This window comes from Alligator mississippiensis, chromosome 15, assembly GCF_030867095.1.
Source record: "Alligator mississippiensis isolate rAllMis1 chromosome 15, rAllMis1, whole genome shotgun sequence".
Taxonomy (NCBI): domain Eukaryota; kingdom Metazoa; phylum Chordata; order Crocodylia; family Alligatoridae; genus Alligator; species Alligator mississippiensis.
In genome coordinates, this window is record NC_081838.1 from 950028 (window position 1) to 975849 (window position 25822).

The 25822-nt window shown below is 54.5% G+C and overlaps 2 protein-coding genes across 8 annotated transcripts in view; one reads left to right on the forward strand and one right to left on the reverse strand.

Moving 5' to 3' along the window:
* Positions 1–5998, reverse strand: part of WDR62 (WD repeat domain 62) — a 35558-nt gene extending 29560 nt beyond the window's left edge. For both annotated transcript variants that reach the window (XM_014599331.3, XM_059718643.1), the window contains exons 1-6: positions 5844–5998; positions 5307–5398; positions 4529–4591; positions 3760–3817; positions 2468–2638; positions 1564–1698 (exon numbers count right to left, since the gene is read on the reverse strand). In XM_014599331.3, the coding sequence (XP_014454817.2) occupies positions 1564–1698; positions 2468–2638; positions 3760–3817; positions 4529–4591; positions 5307–5398; positions 5844–5954 (630 nt within the window). In that variant the 5' untranslated portion in view covers positions 5955–5998. The remainder of the gene's footprint in view (positions 1–1563; positions 1699–2467; positions 2639–3759; positions 3818–4528; positions 4592–5306; positions 5399–5843) is intronic.
* Positions 5999–7347: 1349 nt separating this feature from the next.
* THAP8 (THAP domain containing 8) lies at positions 7348–24893 on the forward strand. 6 transcript variants are annotated; one of them, XM_019499298.2, is made up of 6 exons: positions 7348–8733; positions 9698–9769; positions 12299–17556; positions 18096–18288; positions 19326–20360; positions 23644–24893. In XM_019499298.2, the coding sequence occupies exons 4-6, from the start codon at positions 18142–18144 to the stop codon at positions 23788–23790; spliced, it is 1329 nt and encodes a 442-aa protein (XP_019354843.1). In that variant the 5' UTR covers positions 7348–8733; positions 9698–9769; positions 12299–17556; positions 18096–18141; the 3' UTR covers positions 23791–24893. The 6 variants fall into 6 exon arrangements, with proteins under 6 accessions (XP_019354843.1, XP_019354842.1, XP_019354847.1 ...); XM_019499297.2 differs by having other exon boundaries at positions 12397–17556; XM_019499302.2 differs by having other exon boundaries at positions 7348–8556.
* Positions 24894–25822: the final 929 nt, after the last annotated feature.

The following is a 25822-nucleotide window of genomic DNA, read 5'->3' on the forward strand; positions in this document are numbered from 1 at the left end:
GGTATTTCACATGCGCTAAGCAAACTTCATAGCAGCCCTAGGGGGCACGTCATTACATTCTCTTCAGCAGCCGTGAAGGCAGTAGGGTCTCTCCTATACTTTCTAGAATCGTGTAGGTATGCAACCGTCAGAGGCAAACAACACGTTCAGGATGATTAAGGGAACTGTGAACAAAACTGAAAGCATCATGATGCCTCTTTATAAATCCACAGTGCATCCATACTTTGAATACTGTGCCCAGTTCTGGTCCTGCACCAAAAGGATAGAAAGACTCAAGCTCTAAAGAAGGGCAACAAGGGTGATGGGTGCTACGGAGGGGCTTCCCTAGGAGGAAAGACTAAACTGAGGAGGCCTGGCCTTTTCAGAAGAGAGATGTTCGAGGGGGAACAAGACAAGGGTTTACAACATACTAAAGGGACAAAGAGGAAGTCAACAGAGATTTATTCTTGGTTGTCTCTCACCAGACACGAATGAGGGGTCATGGCATGAAACGAGCAGGCTGGCAGTTTAAAATGAACACAAGGACATTCTTTTCTACCCAGTGTGGAATGGAAGTGGGGAGCTCGTGGCCACCAGATGAGGGAAGCTGAGAGTTTAGCCAAATTCACAAGGGAACTGGAGACATTCTTGAGGGAAAGGGGCAAGTGTAGCTAGTGAGCATAGGAGTGAGGGAGACAACCCCTGAATAAGAACTTTCTAGATCTTAAATATCAGAGGCTGCAAGTGAAAGGGAAACAGTGGGAAAAAACCCTGCTCATGTTAACCAAATCAACTATTTTCCTAATGCTTTTAATCTTATGTATTTTCTTGAGTTTTGCATTGCCTTAAGAAACTCCACTTTGTATTGCTCTGTAGCTTGACATAAGTGCTCGACCTCTGTATGCTGTGTGTGTGTGTGTGTGAGAGAATAGGTGAGAGTGTGTCTGTGGAAAAGGAAAACATCAGCCGGCCACTGGCTGAAGAACGCAGACAGATAAATGACCAAAACAAGAAGAATCCACCCCAGAAGAGCGAGAGAAGAACGGCAATCGACCCTCGAGGAAGAACACAGTGATAACCCAGAGGACTGGGTGAATTGACAAGGCTGTAAAAGATGGGGCGAATGTATCGATTTTGGGTCTTGCTCTGCGTGTCATCCTGGAACATCGGTTCGTCTGACGAGATGGACCGGCAGGAGCCCGGCTCTTACTTGTGATCAACTTGGCTGGCTAGTAAGTCAATCCAAGCACTGATAAGACTGGTAACGTATACCAGCGCTGAACAGAAATCGGGGTATGAATGTGGGGTGTGTGCATTAAGCGCTTACTCAATAAATGCGGCGTCTAGCCTTATCCTGCCTCATAAGGTCTCGCTCGTGATTTAAGCAATTGGCAATTTGTGTAACTCAAACCCAGTTCACTCTCCCTTTTGGCATCTGCTCTCTGCCACTGAGTGACACGGGAGATTGGGCAAGATGGACCTGTGGTCTGACCCAGTGACAGTTCTTACGTACCAAATAACTCTGCCCTCCCATTAACGTACTGCTTCCTGGCCCCTTTCATCCAAATTCAAAACGAGGCTCACCTTCACTTCTCTTGGCGCATCCAAAAACCAGAATTTAACATGGCGGTGGCCAACGGTGACGAAGTAGCTGTCCTCCGAAAAGGATATCGCCATGACCTTGCAAGAAACTTTGTTTGAGGCAAGTAGAGAGTCTTTCTGTGAGGAAGACAAAAAGACTGAAATGATTCATAAGGCAACAGATCTAGGACCTGAAATGTGGAAGTTAAGCTTGAGTTTTCCATGAACAGTGGGGATTTGGACATCACGCTCATGCTCGAGAGCCTGACATCAAATCCCACCAGGTGACTCAATTAACATCAGTCAAAGTCATGGAAAAGTTGACGGTAGTCTCAGTAGCTGGATCTAGTACAACCCCTTCTCAAGTAGGATCAGCTCTCCTAAACCCAAGTGTCTGTCTAATCCAGGGGTGCTCAACCTTTGCCCTGTGGATCAAGTGTGGCCCACAGAGCCTTGGAATCCAGTTCTATCAGAGGAATGGGTGGAAATACAGAACTGTATTAAACTCCTCGCCACCAAGGCAGAGGAGGGGGCAGCCTGGAACTTGCCTTGACCATGAGGATGGATTCTGAGAGCCCCGAGACCTCCCCACCCAGCAGGGAGTACGTCTATCTACTCTCTGCTGGGTGTGGCTGCTCTTGGTAACGTTGCCTGATTGCTAACATCCCGATGAACTGTCGTATCATTCAGAGGAACTTGCTTCGGCTTCCCTTGCACTTCTCTGGATAAAATAAAGGCTGCTCCCGAAACATTCCAGGTGTAACAGAGCTACTGCAACCTCTACATCTTCCCAAACAAACCACATCTTGCAGGGCCTGCCAGCATTACCCAAGGGATGCATAATGTTGGATGTTGGCAGGAGAGCCCCGGGAGAAACGACTTCTCCCCCGCTTCCGCAGCGACTCACCCTCCAGTCCCACACATTGACGGTCATGTCGTGCTGATAGCCCACTGACACAATGTACTTCATGTTGGGGGAAAAAGCCACGCAAGCCACGCCCTGTTTGTGCCCCTGCAGCTCCGATACTTGGGTCTTCTCCTCAACATCCCAAACTCGGACTGCCGGCCTGTGCCCGTTCTGCAAAGAGAATTCAAGTGGCGGCACGCCGGCATATCTTATGCAAAACAGAAGCATTGTCACACTAGATCAGGGATGTCAGACTCACTCCACCCCCCACCAAAGCACAGAGTCGGGCACCACAGGGATTAAGGCACCACGCTGCCCCCTGCTGCTGACAGACAGCCCCAGCAGGGCTCCACACCCTGGATTTTGGTGTCAGGCCCCACCCTTGACTCACCCCGTAACTCTTGGCCTCGCTGGCAGCCCTGCAGGCCAGACAACACAGCTGTGTGTGCCGGATCAGGCCTCTGGGCCATGTTTGACACCCCTGCATTACATCAACCCAACGGGCCATCTAGCTTAGGATCCTTCTGCCTCTTTGTTCTGTTCTTAAGTGCTCGTCTTCGCTGCTTATGTTAGAAATACTGTATTTTCTCATACAATATATACACCATGTTTTTGAAAGGCAGAATGAAAGGAAAAAAAAGAGACTTTTCCAGAGTTCTGGGTGCACAGAACAGGGACAGAGCCTAACCCTCACCCCCCTTTCCTGCTTAGCTAAAGCTGAAACCCTAGCTATTGCTGAAGACTGATCTCCCTGGGTGAAGCTAGAGTCTCCTGGGCCATTAAATAGGAGGAGACACAGCAGAGTTGCCAAAAGAAAGGTTAGTTAACTAGGAACATCATGACCATTAAGAAGGAGAATGATTGTTAACACATATAGAGTGAAGAACAATAAGTCAACTGACTCCTCCAGCTGACTGAACAGAATAGCAATGCTTGAGCTGCTGCACTGTGGAGCAGGAATCAAAGCAGGAGGCTTCTGTCCCAGGCAGAAAAGGCAGCTTGTCTGTTTAATGCACACACCCCAATTTAGGGGGGCTGATTTGGGAGGGAAAAGGTGCGTGTGGTATGTGAGAACATAAAGTAAGCATTACCAGGTCAAATGGCCAGAGTTCAAGTAGTGTCCAACCTGGAAAGGCTTCTTCAACCCAAAAAGGTACCAAACGGACATTGTTCCTAGTGTTACTATGGCAGCCAAGAAGTTACTCCCAGATTTCAGAGCATTTGGCCTTAGCCAAAAAAGCAGACACTTCATTACCAACAGGACTACGTTAATATACTATAGCACAACTCACTTCACCAGTGACAATGAATTTTCCATCGGGTGAGAAAGACAGAGCACTGAGTGTCTTCCTGGAAGAGAGAGAGAACATCTTCAGATTACACTGAAATGTTATTCATAACATTTACACTAGTTTAACCACCCTCACAATGCCACTTGAACCACACAGACAGTAGCTGTGGGCAGTGTTGCTGGTCGTACATTTAACCCGGCTTGGAGCCGAATGAGAGATTGGAAAGGGAGACTGGAAAGAGTCCGGCAGAGAGCAACATAAATGATGAAAGGCCTGGGAAGCAAGACTGATGAGAAAAGGTTGAAAGAGCTCGGGTTACTGAGTCTGGAGAAGAGAAGACCGAAGTGGGATTTGATAACAGTCTTCACATCTCTGCAGGGCGACGACAGGGGATGGGGATGGGCTTTTCTCTGTGGCTGGAGAAAGGACTAGGAGCAACAGCCCCCAGCTGCAGCAGGTGGAACCGAGGTTGGTAACGAGGAGGAACTTTCTGACTCGGAGGGTAGTCGAGCATTGGGAGAGGCTACCTAGAAAAACTGTGACATCCATGGAGATTTTCCAGAGCAGGGTGGAGATGCACACGGCTGGGGTGGGTTAATCAGGGCTGATCCTGCTGGGAGGAGGGGGGTGGACTAGACGTCACTCCTGAGGTCCCTTCCAAGCCAACTTTCCTATGATCCCATAGGCCTCAGCAGCCCAACCCCCCCGAAAAGCACATCTGGAGACCTATACGCTATCCACACGCCAGCAGATGAAGTATTTACAATACCTGGAAGTATTAAAGATGTGTCTTTGTTTATTCTTTTGGGGATTTAAAATCACAACCACACATCTGAAACGAAAAAAAAGCAGACAAGGCATTTGCATTACTGAACATGCAGTTTGGTTCGCAGTGGTGGCGGCTGTCGAGGAGAAGCCGCCGTCAGAGTTTGGAAGGGTCGAGGGTTTGCTGCAGAGAGAAAAAAGCCACAAGCGAAAGCAAAGATCTGGCATTTTTAGAAGGGGGGCTCGAGTCTAACGGGCCTGAGAACCCCTGATTTAGGGGCTTACAGGTACTGCAATATCAGGTCAGATCCTAGGACGGGGTGGGCAAAATGCAGCCCGCGAGGCCCCTAAAAAATTTAGAAATGTAATATTTTTCTGCCCGTGGCTGCCCGTCACGCGGCCCTCGATGGCTTGCCAAAACTCAGTAAGTGGCCCTCGGCCCAAAATAACCACCCGCCCTGTGCTAGCAGGAGATCTAACTTGTACGCCCACGAGCAGCCCTACGATGTCAGCCTCCACTGACAGAAAGGCGACCAGAGCGACCAAGCCCGCGAGGAATCGGGCGGGACAGTTCCAGCACGGGAGCTGCGCGCTGCACAACTCCAGCACAGCACGGTCCCCGATTCTGCGGGTTTCCCAGTTGCCGCGGGAAACGGCGGGTTTCCCCTTGCGGGGGGTAGCGGCCCCGCCTGCGAGGGGCTACTTGGGAGCGGATCCCGCCGGCCCGGCCCGCGGAGGGGCTACACCCCACGCCGCCTTCCCCGAGCAGCCCAGACACTCACCCGGCCGGGTAGGCGATCCGCCCGCTGTTGGGGTCGCAGGCCAAGCCGCTGCTGGTTTGCGCGGTTATGCCCAGCACTTTCTCCAGCATCACCTGCCCAGAGCAGAGAGAGGGGCAGTGAAGCCCAGCACCTGGGCCAGGCACCCCTATCTCCACTGCCTGCTCAGCCCCCATCCTCGCAAAGCCCCGCCCCTTTTCACCAGCCCCGCCCCTAGTCCAAATAGCCCCGCCCCCTACTTCGCGTAGCCCCGCCCATCCTGTGCCTCACCCAGCCCCCTTTAACCCCCTAGCCCCGCCCACCGCGCTCCCGTTATCCACGTAACTCCACCCGCCCACGCACATCCCCACCTGTCACCCAAGCCCCGCCCCTTCCTTCACTATAGTCCCGCCCACCCTGCTCCCATTGTCATCCAAACCCCGCCCACCCTGTACGTTTCCAAGCCCCACCCCTTATTCCACACTAGCCCCGTCCGCCACACCCAAGCCCCGCCCCTAACGAGTCACGGGGCGCCCCTCCCTCGAAGCCCCGCCCCCTCACCGCCTCCTCCGGCCCCTGGTGCTTGGACCTCCGCCGGAGGCTGAGGAGCGGCGGCGAGTCGGCGCCGGAGCCGGGGCCCCGTGTGTGGTAGCCGCCGTCGGCCGCCGCCATCTCCCGCTCGCCCGGCCGGACCCAACCCCCGCAACCGCTCCGAACCGCGCGCGCCCACCCCCCATTGGGCACCGCGCGCGCCACTCAGCGCCCGCTCCCAGCCAATGGCGGCGGCGCTGACATGAAGTCCCGCCCTCCCCTCGCGCTTGCCGAGCCGCTCCGTCCAGCCTCAGCCAATAGCAACGGCGTTTGCATCATACACTCGTGCCCCGCCGACGGGCGGCCTCCAGTGGCCAAGAGGCGCGTCAATCGCGGCCGCTCTCAGCCAATGGTGGCGCCCTGTGTAGGCCCGCCCCTTTTCTCGCCTCTTGCGCTAGGGTTGGCGGTTCGAGCCCCAGCCCCTCCACCTGGAGCAAACTTTTAAATAACTTTTTCTTAGGCCTGGTGTGTTTGTCGCGGCAGCCCCTGCGGGCGGGCAGCGTTTGTACCCCGGGCAGAACAGGACTGCGGGGTCACGAGGCCAAAAGGAGTACCGTATTTACTCGCATACAACACCCCCGCTCATAAAACACCTTGTTTTTAAAAGGGAAAAAGGGGGAGGGTGAAATTTTTCCCCTCAAAATGCCAGTTATCCAGTATCAGCTTCCAGCACCACCAGCAGGCAGGGCACCCCTTTTGCCCCGGGATCCAGAAATGGCTGTTACCGTATTTCCTTGCTTAGGATGCGCACCCCAATTTCCCGGAGGAGTTTTCCATCCATGACTCCTCTGTGCAATGCTCTGAAATGCGAACTCTCACTTCTGCCCAGGACAGCGTTCGCAATCTTTTCTCCGATGCCTGATGAAGGGCGTCTTGTGCCCGAAGGCTTTCAATTAAAGACGTTATTTTTTTCTTGCAAAAATCTTGCTGGTCTAATAAAAGATCTCGCCTCTACAACGAGTCCTGATTGCCTTTCCCTCTAGACCCATACAGCTACAACCCGGGTACCGCCCCCGTGTCCAGCACGGGATCTCTAACCATCGACACCACGCAACATGTGCGATGCCGTAACCACCCAAGAGACCCCCACACGCTTGCTGTGCCCCCCCGTAATGCAAGAACAGAACAGAACGAGATCTTGAAATAAATTGTCCTTATTAACTGGTAACACTCCTGCTCCATTGTCTTAGACTTAGCAAATGGAGCCCTGCCAATTGTAGCTGCTGCCCAAGCAGTTCCCGGCGTGGGTGAGATAAGTGGTCGTGCGCCCTAGGGCTAGCAGAGGGAGCGCAGTGCAATAGTCAGAACAGGAGGGGAAGGGGCTCATGGGATGTGGAAATCTAAAATAAATAAATAAATAAAGATTTTCAGGGGTTTTCCTTTTGGGAGGCCAACACTTGGGAGGAGACGCAGAGAGGCCCAGCCCCTTAAGGAAGCTGGGTCGATTATTTGCTGCGCTTAATAATCTGCATGCTAGGGGTGGGTCGGGGACAAGTCGGTATCAGCTGCACCAACCCCATGCGATCATCTCATCTCTTTCTGGAGCGCGGCGGGAGCGGGAGCGGGCATTCCTGGCCCTTGAAGGACACGCTCAGTCCGAGAGGCAATCAGGGATGTTACACAGGATGTGTTTGCTGCCGGCAAATCTATCAACCGTGAAGATCCCCCTCTCTCTTTGGAAGGGCTGTCTAGAAGGTCCCCAGTGGCCGTGCAGACGCTGGAGCCTGCTTTTAGAAAAAGCAATGCTCCCCGAGCGTTGCCGGACATCGAGGACCAGCTGCGCCGGGTGGAAGAAGGACTTGGTCTCCCCTGGGACAGGGGGCTTTTAAACCCAACAGCTTGCTAAGAATTTTTTTCCCCAACTACTTTGTTGGTCTAATAAAAGACATCAGATTTACCCAAAGAACCGTGTCTGCCGGCTTCTCCCGAGTGATTCGTCCAACTGGATCCTTTCAGATCTGCCCACATTATTGCGATTTAAGTGACATCCGTGCCGAGGGTGCTCTCGAGCGGCGTTCACTTTCCGCCCAGCTCTTTACTCTTACTTGAGTGAGTTGTAAATGTGGACGATCCTCACTGATTACCCCTACTTTGCTTTCTGAGCTGATTTTCTTCTTAACTAAGAAACCGCAACACATTTTCTAATAATATAAACCTGGAAAAACACCCCATCGTAACGCAGCGGTTTTAAGTTGGCTATTACGAATTCAGCTTGTGACTATGGATTATATATATGGCAAAGCGAGCGTTTCTTTGTGACATTTGGAGTGTGTGGATGAACGAGCGTGGCATGACTGGGAAAGCGTTGCAAACTGCGTGCTCACAAGTAAGTAACCGAGGGGCGAACAGAAATTCCAGCGAAGACCCAGCTCGTACCAGACACAGGAAGGAGATAAGAGATAAGCAGGACGCCTGAAGGACAACCCTCGGATTGCTGCCCGGTAAGCTCATCTGTTTGCCAGAGGGAAAAAATCCTGAAGGCCAAACAAAGGCAGGAAGTCGGGAAAGGCAGAACCGGTCACCCAACTGCATGCCCCCTATAAAGGGGAGACACTTCGCATTGAGAAATTGGGTCACACCCTGTGTACCTCCCTGGAGCACGGATGTGCGTCGGACGAGACCCCGCTCCTTATCTCTTGCTCCTAGGCTGGCCACCTCGCGTAGTGCCGAGCAACGGACTTGGGTAACTATTGGCCACCTCGCGTAGTGCCGAGCAATGGACTTGGGTAACTATAACAGCCGCAGAGGAGCTGGGAGTGAGTGCACGTGCGAATGTCCACTCTGCAAGATAACTTGGTCAATAAGCACGGCATCTTGCCTTATCTCCCTTATAGACCGTGCTTGTCATGCTGAGCAGTTGGTAAGTTGTGCAACGTTTAATTGGGGGAGAGCGTGAGATCCACACTGCTTGTCTAAGGCGCGCACGCTGCCCGGCGGTTGCAGGTTAGAGCTCGGAAGGCCGCTTTTTTGACTGATTTAATTGATCTTGTGGTCGTTGTCCTGAAGGATACAGCAGCAGGCCAATATGCTTAAGTTTTGGGGAAAGAATAAGAGTAAGGGAGAGGATTCCCCGAGCTCGTCCTGGGAGGATGTGGATGTTTCCATGTTAAGGAAATTGTTACAGGGCCACGGTCACAATCCATGGACTTCTCGAGCTATTAGTGACATCGTTGGAATTCCAGATTTGGAGACTAAATTTGGATGCTATTGCTTGCTGTATAAGCAGATGGCCCCTGCACAGCAGCACGGACCAGCATTGTGGCTCTTATGGGAAACCTGTAAGAAGGCAATGCAGCGAAAGGCGGAGGAGACCATGAAATGCGACCAGTTGCAGAAACAGCTAAGCGACATGCAGGGGGACAGAGATGGGTGGAAGGCGTTAGCCCAGAGTTTACAGATGCAGATAGGGGCCGCACGGGACGCTGTGCGGGAAAATAAACAGAAGGAGCGAGACTTGGAAGATCAGTTAAGTAGCAAACAGAAAGTCGAACAGGAAAATCAAGTATTATTGGCTACGGTCAAGAAAATGACACTGGAGCAGGGGCATGCCCCAGGGGGTCATGACAGATGTGAAGGGATTATTAAACAGCTCAAAACAAAGCTGGGTTTTGCCAGTCAAACAGCTGTAGTTACGGGAGAGGGATGGAGGTCGGACGAAGAAGTCGCGGGCTGCAGAAATGATCCGCTGGATCCCTCCGAGTGATGGGACGGAGATATATGGGGGGATGATGCGCCCCGAGTAGCTGCAGTGACCCGTGCGGCTACCGCAGCAGATCCCCAGGGACCAGTTACAGGTACCACGGCTGCTGCGTCCTCTTTCGCAGATTTGGCGGCTATGGCAAAGATGTTGGGACCTCCCGACAGAGAAGACGTTGCAGATTGGAAAGTTGAGGCAGGTAAGCTTGCCGCAAAAGAAAATGTAACCCAAGGAGAATTAGAGCGGCTGGTTATGCCTTGTGGCATGCGGTCCGTCACGGGAATGGTCGATAGGGTGCTAGCCGGAAATCGCAGCAACGGGGCGGCCCTGTTCGCGACCCTAGGAGCAGAATTAGGGCGCTGTCATCTTCGAGTCCTGGCGTCCACCATGACGCAAGGGCCAGATGAAGACCCAGAAAGCTATATTCTCAGATGGGCTATGTCACGGCGGGGTCCTCGCGGAGGGCCGTGATTTCCTTGAGGCCCTCTCACCGCGCTACTCCGGCCCGAGGGCACCCTCCATTCTCGCCCGCCACGTCTTGATGGAATATATAATAGGGAGGTTGCCTTGTGTTTCCTCGAGCCTGTCAGCTCCTGGACCCCTCGTGGGTCTCCCCATACAATGGGCGCTACCCAAGCGCCCTAGCCTTATGGGCTATGCGTGGCTCCTACCAGCCCCTGATACCACGCCCCAAGCCTCGCAGATGTAAAGGACGTTGTCCGGTCTGTCTCTCTACTGTGGCCCACCCTGGGCTCCCTCTCTCAGGCCCAGCCTCTTGCTGGGACTCTCGTCTGGCCCACTCTGGGCCTCCCCTGCCGGTGTGGTTCCGCTCCGGGACTCTCTAGCGGGCCTCCGGTCCTATGGGCCAACCGCACGGATACCCTCCCTGACTCTGGCTCCCCGCGCTGCTACTCCCCGTCTTCTCAGGGGCAACCGCAGCGCCCTGCCTTGGTCTGAGGGGGATTGCCGCACTAGCCTGCGGCCAGGCTCGTTATGCCCGTGCGCCCACACTAGGCTACTCAATAAAACACAACGGCGTTCCCCCTCTCTGGGGCTCGCCGCGCCCACACTGGGCTACTCAATAACATACAAGGGTGTTCCCCCCTCTTTGGGGCTCGCCGCGCCCACACTGGGCTACTCAGTAATACCGCCCCTTTCCTGGGGCCGGGGGCTATGTTCCCCCACACGCAATCTGGGGTCCCGGTCCCTGTCCGCAACCTACGGGCTGCGCCCGCGACCCACTGGCCGCGCTCCTCGCCGCCAGCTGCTCGCACAGTGGCGTGCGAGCTGTGCCTTCCCTGGCGCTATACCGGGGGCTATGTTCCCCCACACGCAATCCGGGGTCTCGGTCCCCGTCTGCAACCTACGGGTTGCGTCCACGACCCACTGGCCGCGCTCCTCACCGCCACTTGCTCATGCACTGGCGTGCGAGCTGCGCCTTCCCTGGCGCTATGTAGATAATGCGCCCTCTTGGCGCTAGGGCACCCCACACTCTCTGGGGTCCCTATAGTTGAGGCCTCCTCCAACCCCTACAGCCTCGCCCAAGCCTCCGGGTGTAATAACACAAACACAAAGCAAAACCACAAGCCCCTAGGCTGTAACACAAATGCACGCGGCATGGCCATAACTCATCATCATAGCTCAAGCCTCCAGGGCTATCACGAGCTGTACTTGCGACTTAGGCTCCTTCCCATCTCTCGGCCGAGGGAGCTCCTGCCTCTCCGGCTGCTGGCAGAGAACTGCCAGCCTGGCCTCGTCATGTCAGGCCAGGGCGCGCTCACTCGCTCCCTGGCAGTTTCTCCACTCTAGGAGCAGGAGCACCGAGGTGCCCTGCGACAGGCTATTGTTCAAATCACGTCTGGTAACATCCGACCAGTCACGGCGGGGGGACAGCGAGCTGACAATATAAACCAGGTAAACTATGGAGTAGAAAATTTAAGGGATTGCGCAGCTCCCTTGCAACCATATTATTCGGATAAACTGGGAGTTTGGGACCAGGGACAACCCGCGGACTTGCCGGCGCTCCGTGCAAGGGTTCAACACATTGATTTTCGTAGAGGACCCCCGCAACAAAAAGGGAAAAAGGCTGCTTTTGTTGCTTCTGTCGTAGCGATGCCCTGCTCTAACGAGGGGAGGGGTGGCTGGACACAGGGAAGGGGCAGAGGAAGAGCGGGGCTTGCCCGAGGCAGACGGCAAGGGACGGGGGGCGCTCCTGGATATTTTGGTCCTGGAGCACGCCGTCAGGCTTGGCGTATTTTGATGCAGCACGGGGAAAGTAAGGAAGCATGGGACGGCCGACCTACGGCTGAGCTGCTTGTGAAAGCGCTGCAATTAGCCAGCGGGCAAGCTGACGGAGCGGTGGCGAAACAGTCGAAGGGGGTGAAGGAGAAGGGGTACGCGGAGGAGGAATAGGGAGGCCCGCCTGACTACGCTTCCTAGCTGGTTCGGGGGCAGCAATGGGAAGCGTTGACACGACTGTCTTGGGATCCAGGCGGTCGTCCTGTGTTGTATGTCAGGCAGGGAAACGGTCCCCTGTTAGAGCGCTGTTGGATACCGGAGCGTCTGTGCCATTAATTAAACAACAACCAAACGGGGGTGTCCCCATGAGACGGGTGACGCTACGATCCTACCCAGGTACCGAGGGACGAGGTGGGAAGAGGTACCATTACATACGGCAGGACACACCGTGCCTGGATGTCTCATACAATGTCTGATGAAATGATTTTAGGAACTGATTGGCTTCAGAGACATCAGCTAGTTGTGGATTTACCAAATAGAGAGTTGTGGGAAATTCATGGCTCATCAAGCGCTCTTTGGACACCGCAGGTTGATGGACCCACAATTGTAACCGGCCAAGAAACAGAAAAAGGTTGTAGCCCCGTCAGAGGAACGGAGGTTGTACCGGAGAGATGCATTTAATGGATTACGGACCCCACAGAGCACAGACTATGGAAACACACAGGCTTGTGTGAAGACAGCGGGTGAAAAGGTGGCCCCGCAACAGCAATACCCTTACCCTAGAGAAGCGGAGGAGCAGATTAAGGAAATAATTGGGGATCTAGAGAATCAGGGGGTAATTAGGAAAACCAACTCGCTTTTTAATCCGCCTGTGTGGCCGGTGTGAAAGGCAGACGGTAAAAACTGGCACCTGACTGTAGATTACCATCGGATTAACAAAGGACTGTTCCGATGGCCCTGGGTGTAGCCGACATGGCTCAGGTGATTCAAAAGGTATGAACAAATGCTAAATGGTTTTCGCTAATAGATTTGGCCAATGGTTTCTTTGCCCTAATCACAAGACAGATTCGCTTTTACGGTGGCAGGGCGGCAATATACCTTTGGCAGAGTACCTCGGGGTCTCGCAGCACTCCAGCTATCGCACACGCTCACGTAGCGTCTACGCTGCAACGTTTGGGGCCGGGAGATCAGGCATGCGTGTTACTCCGATGTGGGTGATATCCTGGTGTCCGGAAAATCCGAACAGGTGGTTCGAGAGAGACCTCACGTTTATAGAGATGCAGAGATTGCTGCTCCCCTGTGGCAATCGCTAACGAAGAAAAGACGGTGGGATTGGGGGCCAGAGCAGGATGGAGCACTGAAGGTGTTAAAACAAAAGGCTCCTTCGGCACCAGCATTAAAACTCCCTAATTAATCAGGTTGGCAGCTAACGATGTAGCTCTGGTGACCACTCTGCTACAGAAGAATGAGGAAGGGAGATCGGTGCCGGTGGCTTATGAGTCTGGAAAGGGCAGGGACCTGAAACGAATGACAGCGCTTGCGAAAGGGAACGTTTAGCTGCTTCCGAGCCTCTGACTGGGACTGCTCCCACGACTATTCAGACCATGCGTACCCCTTTGAAATACATTTTATCGGGGCAATTGGTGGGAAGTAAGGGATCTAATACACAAATGGCTCAATGGAGTTTAGCATTGGTAAAAGGATTGCAATATTGGATGCATGGTTGACAAAGGAACGGGTGGGAAGCCGCGGATGGAAAAGAGATTGCTTATAAGGATGAGTGGCAAGGGTTGTCTGAGTGGCGTATGAAACACCGGGGTAGTTTAAAAATAAGGCTTGTCAAGGCACAGCAAAAAGACAACGAGCTCAAAACACTGTGGAGCAACACCGCTGATCAACCTACAAGAGCCCCCGAGGAAGTGTTGGCAGCAACACCTAGTCAGGCTATCTGCACCCCGGGGAAATGGGAAACACGAGAGTTAGTAAACTTAGCACATCGGTAGTTGCATGAAGGAGTAGAAGGAACCCTTCTTTGACTAAAACAATCACAGAGTGGCCGCGTGCGTGAGATGACGTAAAGACATGGGTAGCTAACTGTAGCCGATGTGCTAGAGAAAGAGCTAGGCCCCCCGGTTTTGAAATATAAATATATCAACAAGGAGACCCATCTGTAATCTTCTCCATGGATTTGATTGATAAATATGGAAATCAATATTTCTTAGAGATAATTGACTCCTTTTCCGGATGGGTAGAGGCTTGAACTTGATGATTGACGTAGACCAGTTTAATGATGTGGGGGATACCACCGACTACGACGTGTATAAATGGCTGGCACAGCGCAAAGAGGATAAGGTAACCCTTCAGGCACGAATTCAGCAAATGCAGGGGAACCTGCAAAAGGAAAAGGTTGGTAACCCATCTTGATGGGAAATTGGTGATCAAGTTGTATGAATTTACAATTAGGAAACAAAAAGCACACTTTGGAAAGTGGATTGGTGCAGCACCCATCATGAACCGTCTTAGTCCTGTGGTATATGAAATACAATTAGGGCGAAATCAAAACAGGTTCATGTATCACAATTAAAGTTATCTGAACAACAAATGACGAAAATGTATAACTTGTTAAACTTGTTTAAGGGCTGCAGGATGAATGGCACCTCTGATGAATCATAGAAGCAGTGGTTGCTGAATGACAAGGAGGGCGAATTATTATTAATCTGTATTTGCTGTTGTATGCTTTTATTTTTATGTATTTGCATCTCATGTATCAAATGTAAACGCCTGTAAGTAGAAAATATTAGCTGTTAGATACATGTATGGCATTATGGCTGTTAGGTGGATTCGTGTGTTTGTAACCCGATTAGCAAGTGTTCAGTCACAACGCGTGGTGCATAGAGGGTGGATTGTAACCGATGAGACCAGAAATTCCAGTGGAGCAATTCAGTTTGAGTGGTTTTCATGGACTAATACTGCACGGTATCATTCGTCTGACTTTCAAAGCCCAAGAAATATTTTATTGATACAACTGCAGGCACAAGGTTTAGATAAAAAATGCAAACAAGGTTTTTAAAATATTTGTCCTTTCGGACACAAAAAAAGGAAAAACAAAAAGGCAGTTCCTGGTCCCTTTGTGTGGAAACGTTATTGTAGTCTTGACTATTACAATGGGAAGCAACGTACTGAATTGTACCTTTTTGCGACGGGGATTTAATGTAACTGAATATAACCAAAAATCATGTACCATAAGTAATGTGTCCCTAGTACCGTGGGCGTGAAATACCACTTGGCAATATAACTCTAAAACTCAGAATGGGGACAAATGCGAATGTCAGCATTTAACCACAGTAATACGAAGAAAATAGGAATAAGGTTATATTCTATTTTTGAGAGTGGGAGTCCCAAAGCCAAATCAAAACCACATCTATTGTTAAACAGAGATGACCCCAGTCTGTATGTAGAGGCACCGTTGGTTGCCGACGTGATTATAAGAGGAAATTGGAGTGATATGAATGTCACACAAAGTGGAATCCAGTATGTGGCCCTTTTGCTACTCCAATTTTCAATGCTTGGAAAAACCCTGGCATAGAAAAAAGGGATTTGTAGATACTATATTAGGGGGAGTTGGTATAGGAACTGGCATTTTAAATGTATACGATATAAAAACACAAATTATACCGGTTAGCAGAAATCAATGGACAGTTAGTAGCGGGATAAGTTACTAACGTATTACAATTATTAGAAACTGAAGATCATACCATCCAGGCCTAATGGGATATTTGGAAGTATCTTAATTCAAGCACAGGGGGATTATTGCATTTAGGCCAAGGACTTCAAAATATCATGGCAAGGGCTATACAGGCAACCCCCACTTAACGCTGTTTCACTTAGCACTATTTCACTACAACACTCACTTTAAATTGATACCTGCTTCCAGGTAGCGCTCAGCGAGTTTCGTTATAACACTCGCGGTCACCATCTCGGCTCATTAAAAACACTCATGGTCGCCATCTTGGATCGTCAAAAACTTTCCGTTTTGTTTAACTCGTTTTGCTGAACGCTTGCTGTTTTGTGAACCAGTTAAGAGCGCTCAGCGGGGGCTGCCTGTATTGTGCTCAGAAACGCAAATAATGTCCACCCATAGTGTGGAATGTGGGATGGACTGGTTGTTACAAGGAGGCTTTAAAAGTAATCACATTTATAAAGAAAAAACATAATGATGTCCAAATGGTATGAATATCATCAGAACTGGTACAAATATGTGTCATCTGCAGTAAATGAAACCAAATTAGAGGGTAGCTTAAAAATAAAACTGCTGGTGAAACCAAGCGTGCCAATCCAGAGGATGTATTCTCTACAGGCGCTGCCCTCAATTATTGAAGGTTCTCTGTGGATCCCAGAAATTAAAAGCCAATATGCGGGTAATAATGGTACTATGCTGATACAACACGAGCATTGTGAGCAGTGGGTATGCCCAGCCCTCACGCCAGCTGCGGGACCTTGTGACTTACAACGTTCTAGTTCCAGCTGTGTTTGGGCACATCTGGCTACACGCGATACCAGAGCCTGTCATCGCGGTCGGTGTAGGCTGTGTTTGTGTAGTGCCAGTGAAAACAATATATTGGGAAGATGGAACCACATCTGTACCGCCGGCAGAAGCTTGTCACTTGCTGCGCAACCAAAACCCGTACGTATTACACGCCCCACATGTAACCAGCCAAATTTTGTATCAATCTGAGTTTAACTTCGACGTAACTTTGGGAATAGACTGAAGGGAATTAGCAACATTAGTTAACGAAACACTGGGAATTACAAATAAAATGAAAGCACTGCAGTCAAGAGCACTGTTAGCCAGAGTTCATCTCACTCGTGAAAGTAAGCAACTGCTTCCACTGGCTGAAAAGGAAAAAGAGCTGACTATAGATCACTGGTATGATATTTTTAAGGGACGGTCACCTAAGGCATCCTTGCTGTGCACCCTATTGTAGTTTTAGTCATCATTCAGCCGATACGTATTGTATTGCTCTGTGTTGGTTGTTATACTACAAAACAAATACGACAGTTATATAGTTTCTATCTTCGAAAGGCGATCCCTCTTGAAAACTTAATTCGGGATCAAAAAGGGGGACTGTAGCGATTTGAAGTTGGCCGTTACAAATTAAGCTTGGCGTTACGGATATGTCTGGCAAAATGAGAATCTCTTTGCAATGTGTGGAGCGCGTGGACGCACGAGCGTGGAGCGACTGGAAAAGCATCGCACGCTGCGAGCTCGCACAGAAGTTACCAGCTGGTGAACCGAAATTGCACGGCGAGGCTGAAGACCCAGCTCGCGCCGGGCGCAGGAAGGAGATGGACGCCTGAAGGACGCCCCTCGGGACGATGCCGAGCAAGCTCATCCGTGAAGAAGTCCCGAAGGCCAAGCAAAGGCGGCACGAAGTCAGGGAAGGCGGGACCGGCCGCCCAGCACCAGCGGCACGCCCCCGGCAACGGGGAGAGACTCACCGTCCAGAAATCGGGTCACACCCTGCGCGCCTCCCCGCAGCACGGCCGGCCGCGCGCCGGACGAGACCCCGCTCCTCATCCCGCGCTCCTAGGCTGGCCGCCTCGCGCAGCGCCGGGCAGCGGGCTTTGCTAACCACGGCACCCGCAGCGGAGCGGGGAGCGATGCGCGTGCGATGTCCGAGCGCTCCTGCGGACGACGGCGTCTTGCCTCATCCCCCTTGCAGGTCGTGCTTGTCGTGTGAGCGAGTGGTAAGCTGTGCGCACCAGTGCCCTCCCCCTCCCCCGCCTGCAGCGCCCATTGGGGCCGAACTGAGGCCTGGTCCTACCCCCCCACCCATCCTGGCCCGTCTCCATGGCGACCAAAGCCCCGGATGCCGCCTCCCCGGCCGCGCATGCGCGGAGGGGCGGGGCGGCGCGGTGACGGGAGACGCGGCGCGCGCTGACGTCGGCGCGGTCACGTGGGCGGGCGGCGGGAGCGCGACGATGCCCAAGTACTGCCGGGCGCCCAACTGCTCCAACTCGGCCGGGCCGCCCCGCGCCGGCGCCCCGCGCCTCAGCTTCTACAAGTGCGCTTCCGCTTCCGCTTCCGCCCGGCGCGTGACGTCAGGGGCAAAGGGTCGGGGGAGGGGGAGGAGCCCGGCTGCGGGGGAGGGGCCAGGTGGGAAGTGGGGGTAACAGTGGGGAGGGGGCTTCCCCCCCCCGCATGAGCAAGCTGCTTGAGCCCATTCTGCAGCCGGGCTGACTGAGGCCGCCGGCCGTGCTTGACCCCCGGGCTGTGGCCCCCGCAGGTTCCCCCTGCACAACGCGGAGCGGCTGCGGCAATGGCTGTCCCAGATGCAGCAGGAGAAGTGGCTGCCCACCCGCTACCAGCACCTGTGCAGCGAGCACTTCCACCCGTCCTGCTTCGAGTACCGCTGGGGCGTGCGCTACCTCAAGCCCGACGCCGTGCCCACCATCTTCCAGCGCTCCGAGCCCCCCGCGGTGAGTCCCCCTGGCCCCGGCCCCGGCGCCCGCTCCAGACACGCGGGAGGAAGGGTTTGAAAGTGTGGGGGGGCTGCGTTTTGGGGCGACTCAGCCTGGCGAGGGGCCGGGGACCCTTCACCTTCTCCGCAAAATCGGCGTTTTGGGCGGTTTCGTGCGGGGCGTGGTCCGGGGCCGGGCCGTCTGCTGACGCTGCTGGAGTAAACAGGTGTCACGCGCCCCCTCACGCGGCTGCCGGCGGTGCGGTAAACAGGTTGCCGCCTCTGAATGGTAGAGATTGTGCTGTGGTCGGCGGGCGGGGTGGGGCGGGGCGGCCGAGCGGGCAATTTTGGGCGCGCATAAAAAGCTCTTTGTTTGCGGAGTCGGGTTGGTGACGCCTGATTCAAGCAACGAGCTTTCCGGCTCTGGTGGCGCCAGGGCAGCTTAAAGCGAGGGCAGAATTGACGCTGGAAGCCAAGCGTCGCGCCCACCGCCCCCACCCCGGGGCCTGAAGCCTCCAGATTTCACTCTGGCTCCTGCCTAAAAGGCTGGGGGGGGGCGTTGGGGCCCCACACGTCTGCACTGGCCTTCGGGCTTCTGGCAGATGTTACGTTTATAGCGCAGTCAGCGCGTCGGTTGTGCTGTAAATGGCAAAGCACACCACCCTTGACCGGTATGTCGAATGGCAGACCAGCCAGATGTAACGTGGTCCCGTGCCATGCGGGGCGTCTTTGTGGCTGGTTTGTATCGTGCCCGAAGCGGACCATACGGTCAGATGGTTGGGGTGGTGTACGGGGCGGGTCCGGGGGCTGGGGTGCTGCCCCGCCACCCTCCTTCCCCAATCCCCGGGGCCCTGGCAGTTGCACTTGGGATCTGAGGAGATCTTTGCCCCCTCCCCGGCTCTGTGCGCACAGCTGTATGCAGCTGCATTGGAAAGACGCGTGATTTTCCTTGGCTGGGGCACGAGATCCCCTCCGATCCCAGTGGTGCCATTACTTTAATGTCTGCCGGGGGCCTCGGAGACCAACACTGTCCTGTCTTGCACGTGTGGCTTGCAGAAAAGGGAGAACCCCTCCAAGCCGCCATGTGAGGTGCCCACCAAGAAGCTGATCCTCGAGGGCAATGCAGACAAGGCCGCGCGGGGCTCCGTGCCCCTGCCTCAGAAGCCCGACACGCTGGAAGCCCTCGCCATAGCCATCGACCCGGGGCTGACCGCGGCACCCATCTACGTGGAAGCCCAGCCCTCGGTCTCAGAGCTGGACTTCCAAGCCATCTCCTCCCCGCTGGTTGGGACGGTGAACCTGATGCCGCTGGTCCAGATCGTGGAGCCCCTCAATGCCGTGGCGCTGACTGTCACCTCCCCCACCGAGGGGCTTGACCCCATCTCCCTCCACCTCCCCAGCCAGCCCACCGTGGCGCTTTCTCCCGAGGCCGCAGCAGCGCCTGATGCCCCCTTGCAGCCGTTCACTGCAGAAATCGCGGTCCCTGGCGAGGACCTGGTGCCCGAGCAGACCTCGCATGCCTTAGTGGCTGCGGTGGAACCGCGAGACCTCGCCGACCACGGGGCTCTCATCATTGAAAACGTGGCCATTGAGCCCTTCCTCGAGACGGACCCCTCGGCCGCTGCTGCCGTCCTCAGCTCCCTTCAGGCAGCGCCCACGCAGATGGTGGCCTATTTCGAGACCATCCCTACAGCCCCCGCAGCAGCAGCCCCCAGTGCCATGGGGCCCCTGACGGCGAGCGTGACTCCTCCAGAGACTGTGCTGTCCTCAGCCCTCACGGTGCCCATCGTCTCCACCGTCCCCATCGTGTCCAACTACGCAGCAGGCAGTGCCACGGACTTTCCTTCGCCGGTGGCAGATGTGGACCTGGAGACGGTGCCTGAGGAACAGCTGGAGGAGCACCGATACCACAAGCACCAGCTGAGCACGGAGGAGCTGGTGGGGGTGGTCATGGTCCTCCAGAAGAAGGTCAAGGTCCTCCAGCAGCGGCACCGGCGCCACTGCGCCAAGCTGGAGGCTATGGAAGGTGTCGTGGAGCAGCTCCGCAAGGAGAGCCTGGTCTCGGAGGAGAAGCTGAAGCTGCTGGAGATGGTAGGTGGGGAGCGGTTAGGGTGGAGGCAGATGGTGGCCCAGGCCAGCCCTGAGGGGTCAGCCATCAGAAAGGCAAACAAAACATTAAGGATCGTTAAGGAGGGCATAGTGAATGAAGCAAAGTCTCCTTGTGACCAGGTCCCTCGGCAAAAGCTCTTAAGGTAGTCGCAGAATTGCAGGCAACATCCACTCCTGGATTAGAAATTGGCTTAAAGGTAGACAGCAAAGAGTGCGTCTACATGGTGAGTTTTCAGGATGGGAAGAAGAAAACAGCGGGAGCCCCCAGGGTCTGTGCTGGGACCAGTGCTGCGTACCATATTCATAAATGACCTGGAAAAGTGGCTGAGCAGGGGGGTGGCCACGTCTGTAACAACAAAATTCTTCTGAGTGGTAAAGAGCAAGGTGGACTGTGAGGACCTACAGCAGGATCTGGCACTGTTGAGCAAATGGGCAGCTAAATAGCAGGTGAAATTCAGTGTAGATGAGTGTGAAGGGGGGAAGATCACCCAGGCTCTACCTACACTCGGCTGGGCTCTGCATAAGCTGTTACCACACGGCAAAGAGATCTGGGAGCCGCTGTGGACTGTTCGCTCAGAGTATCGGCTTGGTGCTCGGCAGCAAACAGTCCACAGCGGCTCCCAGATCTCAGTCTGCAGCTCCCAGATTTTGTAAATCCTTGTCATACCCCCCCTTAAGTGTCTCTTGGTTGACTCTTAAGTGTCTGTCTTCTAAACTGAACAGGCCTGGCCTCAGTCTCCCTTCCTGCTCGGTTTAGGAGAGAGACGGGAGATGGGATCTTGCTCTCAGCTGGCGGTGGGATCTGCCAGCCCACAGGTTTGAATAGCAGGGCTAGGTTTGTATCTTCCCTCCCCTGCCAAATTCACCCAGTAGCGGTGTCTAGCCTGGCCTTTCTGGGCTCCGCTCCATCACCGTCCTGCCCCCTCGTCTTGCCCAGTCTCCCCCTCCTTTGGGGAGAGAGTTCAGTCATTCACCTCGCGCTGCTTTTCTCACACTTTGTTGGACTCTGCTTCATCCTTCCCTGATTGGTTTTAATGCTGCTGGATGAATGCATCTGGAAGAGAACACCCTCTTCCTTCCCTTCCTGCCCCCAGGGGTGTTGGGGCACCAGTGGGAGGCTTGCATTGTGTGCGAATTGGCTGAGGTGCCGAGTCAGAGTTTGGAAGGGAGATGGCTGCTGGGAGTCAGCAGTTTTCCCCCTGGAGTCTCCTCTAGTGCAGGGGGATTTCCCCCATTTACCTCTTCAGTGAGCAGGAAGCCCCATCCCTGCCTCCTCTCAGGATCTCCCGCGTGGCTCTTTCCCCATTACTCTTTCCTACCACCACCTCTGTAGTGAAGGCAGCTTCTTTGCCCCTGCTGGGTTGCTCCCATCCTGTAGCCCTTTACCGTGAGAGGGAGGCCACCTATCTTTGTCCACCTCGGTAGCACCCAGCCAGATCTGGTTGGCAAACTTGTTGGCCCTGACAGAGAGCAGGTACTGTGGGCGCAGTGGAGGGACAGAGCCAGTTAGGGCCTCAATGCACTTACCATGCAGTGAATGGGTTAATCGTAGGATGAATTCTAACCTGCTACCTGTTCAGCCAATTTATGGCACAATGAAATGGCGAACCAGCCACAAAGATGTTCCACATTTAATATAGGACATCATAGAAAATGAGGGTGGGAAGGGACCTCCGGAGGTCACATCCAATCCAACCCCCTCCTGCAAGCAGGACCAGCCCCAACTGCATCATCCCAGCCAGGGCTTTGTCTTCCCAGGTCTTGGAAACCTCCAAGGATGGAGACTTCACCCCGTCTCTGGGGAGCCTCTTCCAGTGCTTCACTGGTACCTCTTGGGAGAGGTTTTTCTTAATATCCAACCTCACCTTCCCTTGCTGCAGCTTGAGCCCGTTGCTCCTTGTCCTGTCACTTGCCACCAGACCGGCCCTGCCACGCATTCAAATTAAAGCTTGGTAGAAACCAGCTATAGAGTTGTGACACATTGTCAAGCACTAGCTTCCTCCTGTAGCCACTCCAGCTTCTGCTGTGCTGCTCTCTCTGCCATTGAACTGCCTGGGGGGCGGGGAACCGTATTGCATCAGCCACTGCCTTGTCACCCAGGGCAGATGTATTTGCATAACCCCTCCCCTTTGCTGTGATGATGTAAATAAGCAGACTTTGCTAATAGGCAGAATAGGGGAGGGGAAATAGGCTGGAAAGGGATAGGGGATTCCTAATTATCCCTCCAATTACAGAGCAGAAACATCATTATAAGTTGCATAAGAATCAGACTTCCTTTTCATGCATGGCTCAGCCTTTGCATTACGCAGGTAACGAGCTCTGGGCTTTTCTTCTGACATCGGCTGGTGCGATGCACTGAAATCAAAGGCCCTCGTGCAAATAAATGGATAAGATTTAATGAGCTAGATTGCACGGGCAAAAATATGCTGGTCACCGGAACAGGCCAAGAACCGCTCTGCCTGCAAGCGGAGCCGACTGTGCTCCTGCCTGCCTTAAAAGCAATGAGCCGCAAAGCTGATTTACAGGAGCAACTCGGGAATAGTTCCTACTGTGGGCTCTTATTCTGGATTGAAAGTTTCTTCTGGTTTAATCTAATCCTATTATATTTGGGGCCTGTAGCGGGGCATGGGACCACAAGCTGAATCTGAGCCCGCAGCGCACTCCCGTTGCAAAACTAAAGCTACGAGTCTCCTGTTCATACACCAAGGGCAGTGATTCTGCCCGGCACTGGGGAGGGCTCCCGGGGTCCAGGTCAGGGCCCCGCACTTCCAGAAGGAGACTGGAGGGAGTCCAGGGGAGAGCGACGTCCAAGGGCAGGTTGGACAGACCCGGGGCTGGGGTGGGTTAGATCCTGCCCTGTGCTGGGGGCTGGACTAGTTGTGACCGCGTGAGGTCCCTTCCAGCCCCACCTCCGTAGAGCAGCGGCGCTGGAAGGGACCCCCAGGGTCACATCCAGTCCAGCCCTCCCTCTCCAGGCCTTCGATGTGATTTCCCATGGAGGCGACTGGTCCCAGATAAGGGCACTCTTCTTAGTCTGGAATAAGTGGCCACATGGGGAGGATTTTAATCCAGATTAGTGATGGGACTTGATATTCCCACTCTCCCTTTTGGAACAGCTTTTCTACAGCCTATTGGGACCTAGTTGGGGGTGGGGAGGCTGAGACGCACCCAACTCACTGCACCCAGGAGCCAGCAAGCAGCCGGCTCCAGGCCTGGCCGCCCATCCAGGCCCGTGCCCGACCCTCCCACCTTCTCCCCCTTGTAGGCCTGCTTCCAGTCCAGCGCGGTGATTCCCGAGAGCGGCAGCACGGTGGCCATCATCTGCCAGGAGGACGACCAGGCGCTGGTCTATGCCGTGCCCCAGCTGCCGGACGAGGGCAACGAGACCATCATCCACGTGGAGGAGCAGTGAGGACCCTCCGCCGCCTGCTTGGCTGAGCCGCACTCCTCCCCAGGCGCAGACGCACCCGGCCCGGCCACCTCTTCAACGGCCTTACTGCTTTGGCACCTTATCTGCAAGGGGGGGACTGGCTTCTGGTCGCTTGATAGCTGGGGTGGGGTTGTCCACGCAGCTCCCAGCTCGCTCTCCTGGGGCACAAGGGGGGAAGCCTCGCTGAATTCCCTGGATTTCCCCGTCTATTTACTGCACCCACGCGTTGCTGCCTGAGCCAGCGACCGTGGGACCACAGCCACGGGGGTGGGGATATCAGCCCCCCAAGTCCACCCCCCTCCTGGGATGTCTCTGCTGAGCTGGTAGCCCACGGGCCCCTGCTGCTCGTGTCCAGCTTGCGGGGAGCTCGTTCAGGGAGCCCTTGTGTGTGCGTGTGCACGCACGCGCGTGTGTGTGTGTGTGTGGGGGGGGGGGGGATTTAAGTGTCCTGTATGTAAAATGCAGCTCCTTCCCCAAAAGTGAGGCATAGGAGGGGTGGGTGCTGGGTGTGTAAGCAGGAACATCCATGGGGGCAGGGGTATGCAGGGTGAACGGGGGTGTCGGGGGCTTGTGCATGTGTGTGTGTGTGTACACACCTGTCCTGGATGCCGGGATCAGGGTGTGTCCTGGATTTCTGGGTTTTGTGTGCGTGTGTCTTGGACACCGGGGTGGGGTGGGGATTGTGTGTGTAAGTGTGCACCGGACACCTGGGTTATCTGAGTGTGTGTGTGCGCTTAACATCTGGGCTCTGTGTGTGTACAGGGAGGGGTCCAATCCTGCCCCTTACCGAGACCCCCCCACGGCATGGGATAGGCCACATCCTGAGACCCAGTGGGTGTAAATCGGAGCCATTCGTCCCACTCAGGGTCCCCACTGGTCCTTCCCTCTCCCCAACCCGCCTTGTCTTGACCTGACCCCGGCCCCGGGTGCAAGTCTATCCCCCTCCCTTTATTTTTGTATTTAAGTTGTATTTTCGTACGGCCCTGCCCGGAGGGGGCCCGTCCCGCTTGGCTGGGGGTCCCGCAGAGATCATCTTTGTACCCGATTCTAATGAGAAGCTTTAATAAAAGCAAGATGGAGAGAGATCCAGGTGGCGCCTGGGGAACTGATTCTTTCCCCACAACTATCGGCTTTGCCCGGCTCCCCTCCTCTTCCTCCTCCTGGGGTTTCCCCCAATGCCCGGGTTTTGGGAGCACTGAGACCCTGCACCCCCCCGACACCCAACAGCTTGCTGGCGGGGTGCATTTAAGCCAGCCTGGGCCCGTACCCGGATATCGGGGGGGGCCTGGACGCCCAGCCGAGGCTTCCACTCTCCATCGCAAGGCTTGAGTCCACCTCATCCTGCCGTCAGCAAACCTGTGAGCAGGAGCTGTGGCCATGCAGATCTGGTCCCTGGGCATTGCCTTCCGCTCCTCCTGGCTCTGACACACAGCCACCCCCTCCTCTTCCTTTCCCACCTGTCAGGGAAAGGGTTAATTAAAGGCATCATCTCACCGCAGCCTGTTTGAGCAGCTTTGTGCCTTTTCTCCTTTACTTACCTGTCTGTGGAATGGGTTCAACAGCCTGCACTGGGAGAGCTCCACAGCAGAGGGTTTGTTGCTAATGTTGTATTTTCTCATATATATCACGCACTTTTCCCCACAAAATTTGCTCCCCCCTGAACTGGGGTGCAGGGATTAGGTGGGGGAGCTGATTCCTTCCCTTGGGGGAAAGCCCCCCTCTCGGTCCTGCCTTCCACAGTGCAGCAGTGTCCGGTTCAGCCACTGAGGGCATCAGCTGAGCCTCCTTTTTAAGGACCTGACTTTCCACCAATCCAGCTCACCGCTCTTAGGGGGGCCCTTCCTGGTGGCTCCCATTGGCCTAAGCAGGAGGAGGAGGAGGGTGTGTTACAAGCCAGGGCGTGTTATACGCAAGACAATACAGTAGTGGCGGCATTTGGGCCTCATCTGGACAAGAAGGGCCGGTTCTGGGCACACGCACCAGCCCCGGGGTTGCCCCTTGGCCCTGGCCAGCC

Coding starts and splice junctions, on each gene's coding strand:
- THAP8 (XM_006277735.4), top strand. CDS start 17,791: ATGCCCAAGTACTGCCGGGCGCCCAACTGCTCCAACTCGGCCGGGCCG. Junction 17,874..18,095: donor CCGCGCCTCAGCTTCTACAA/GTGCGCTTCCGC, acceptor TGGCCCCCGCAG/GTTCCCCCTGCACAACGCGG. Junction 18,289..19,325: donor AGCGCTCCGAGCCCCCCGCG/GTGAGTCCCCCT, acceptor TGTGGCTTGCAG/AAAAGGGAGAACCCCTCCAA.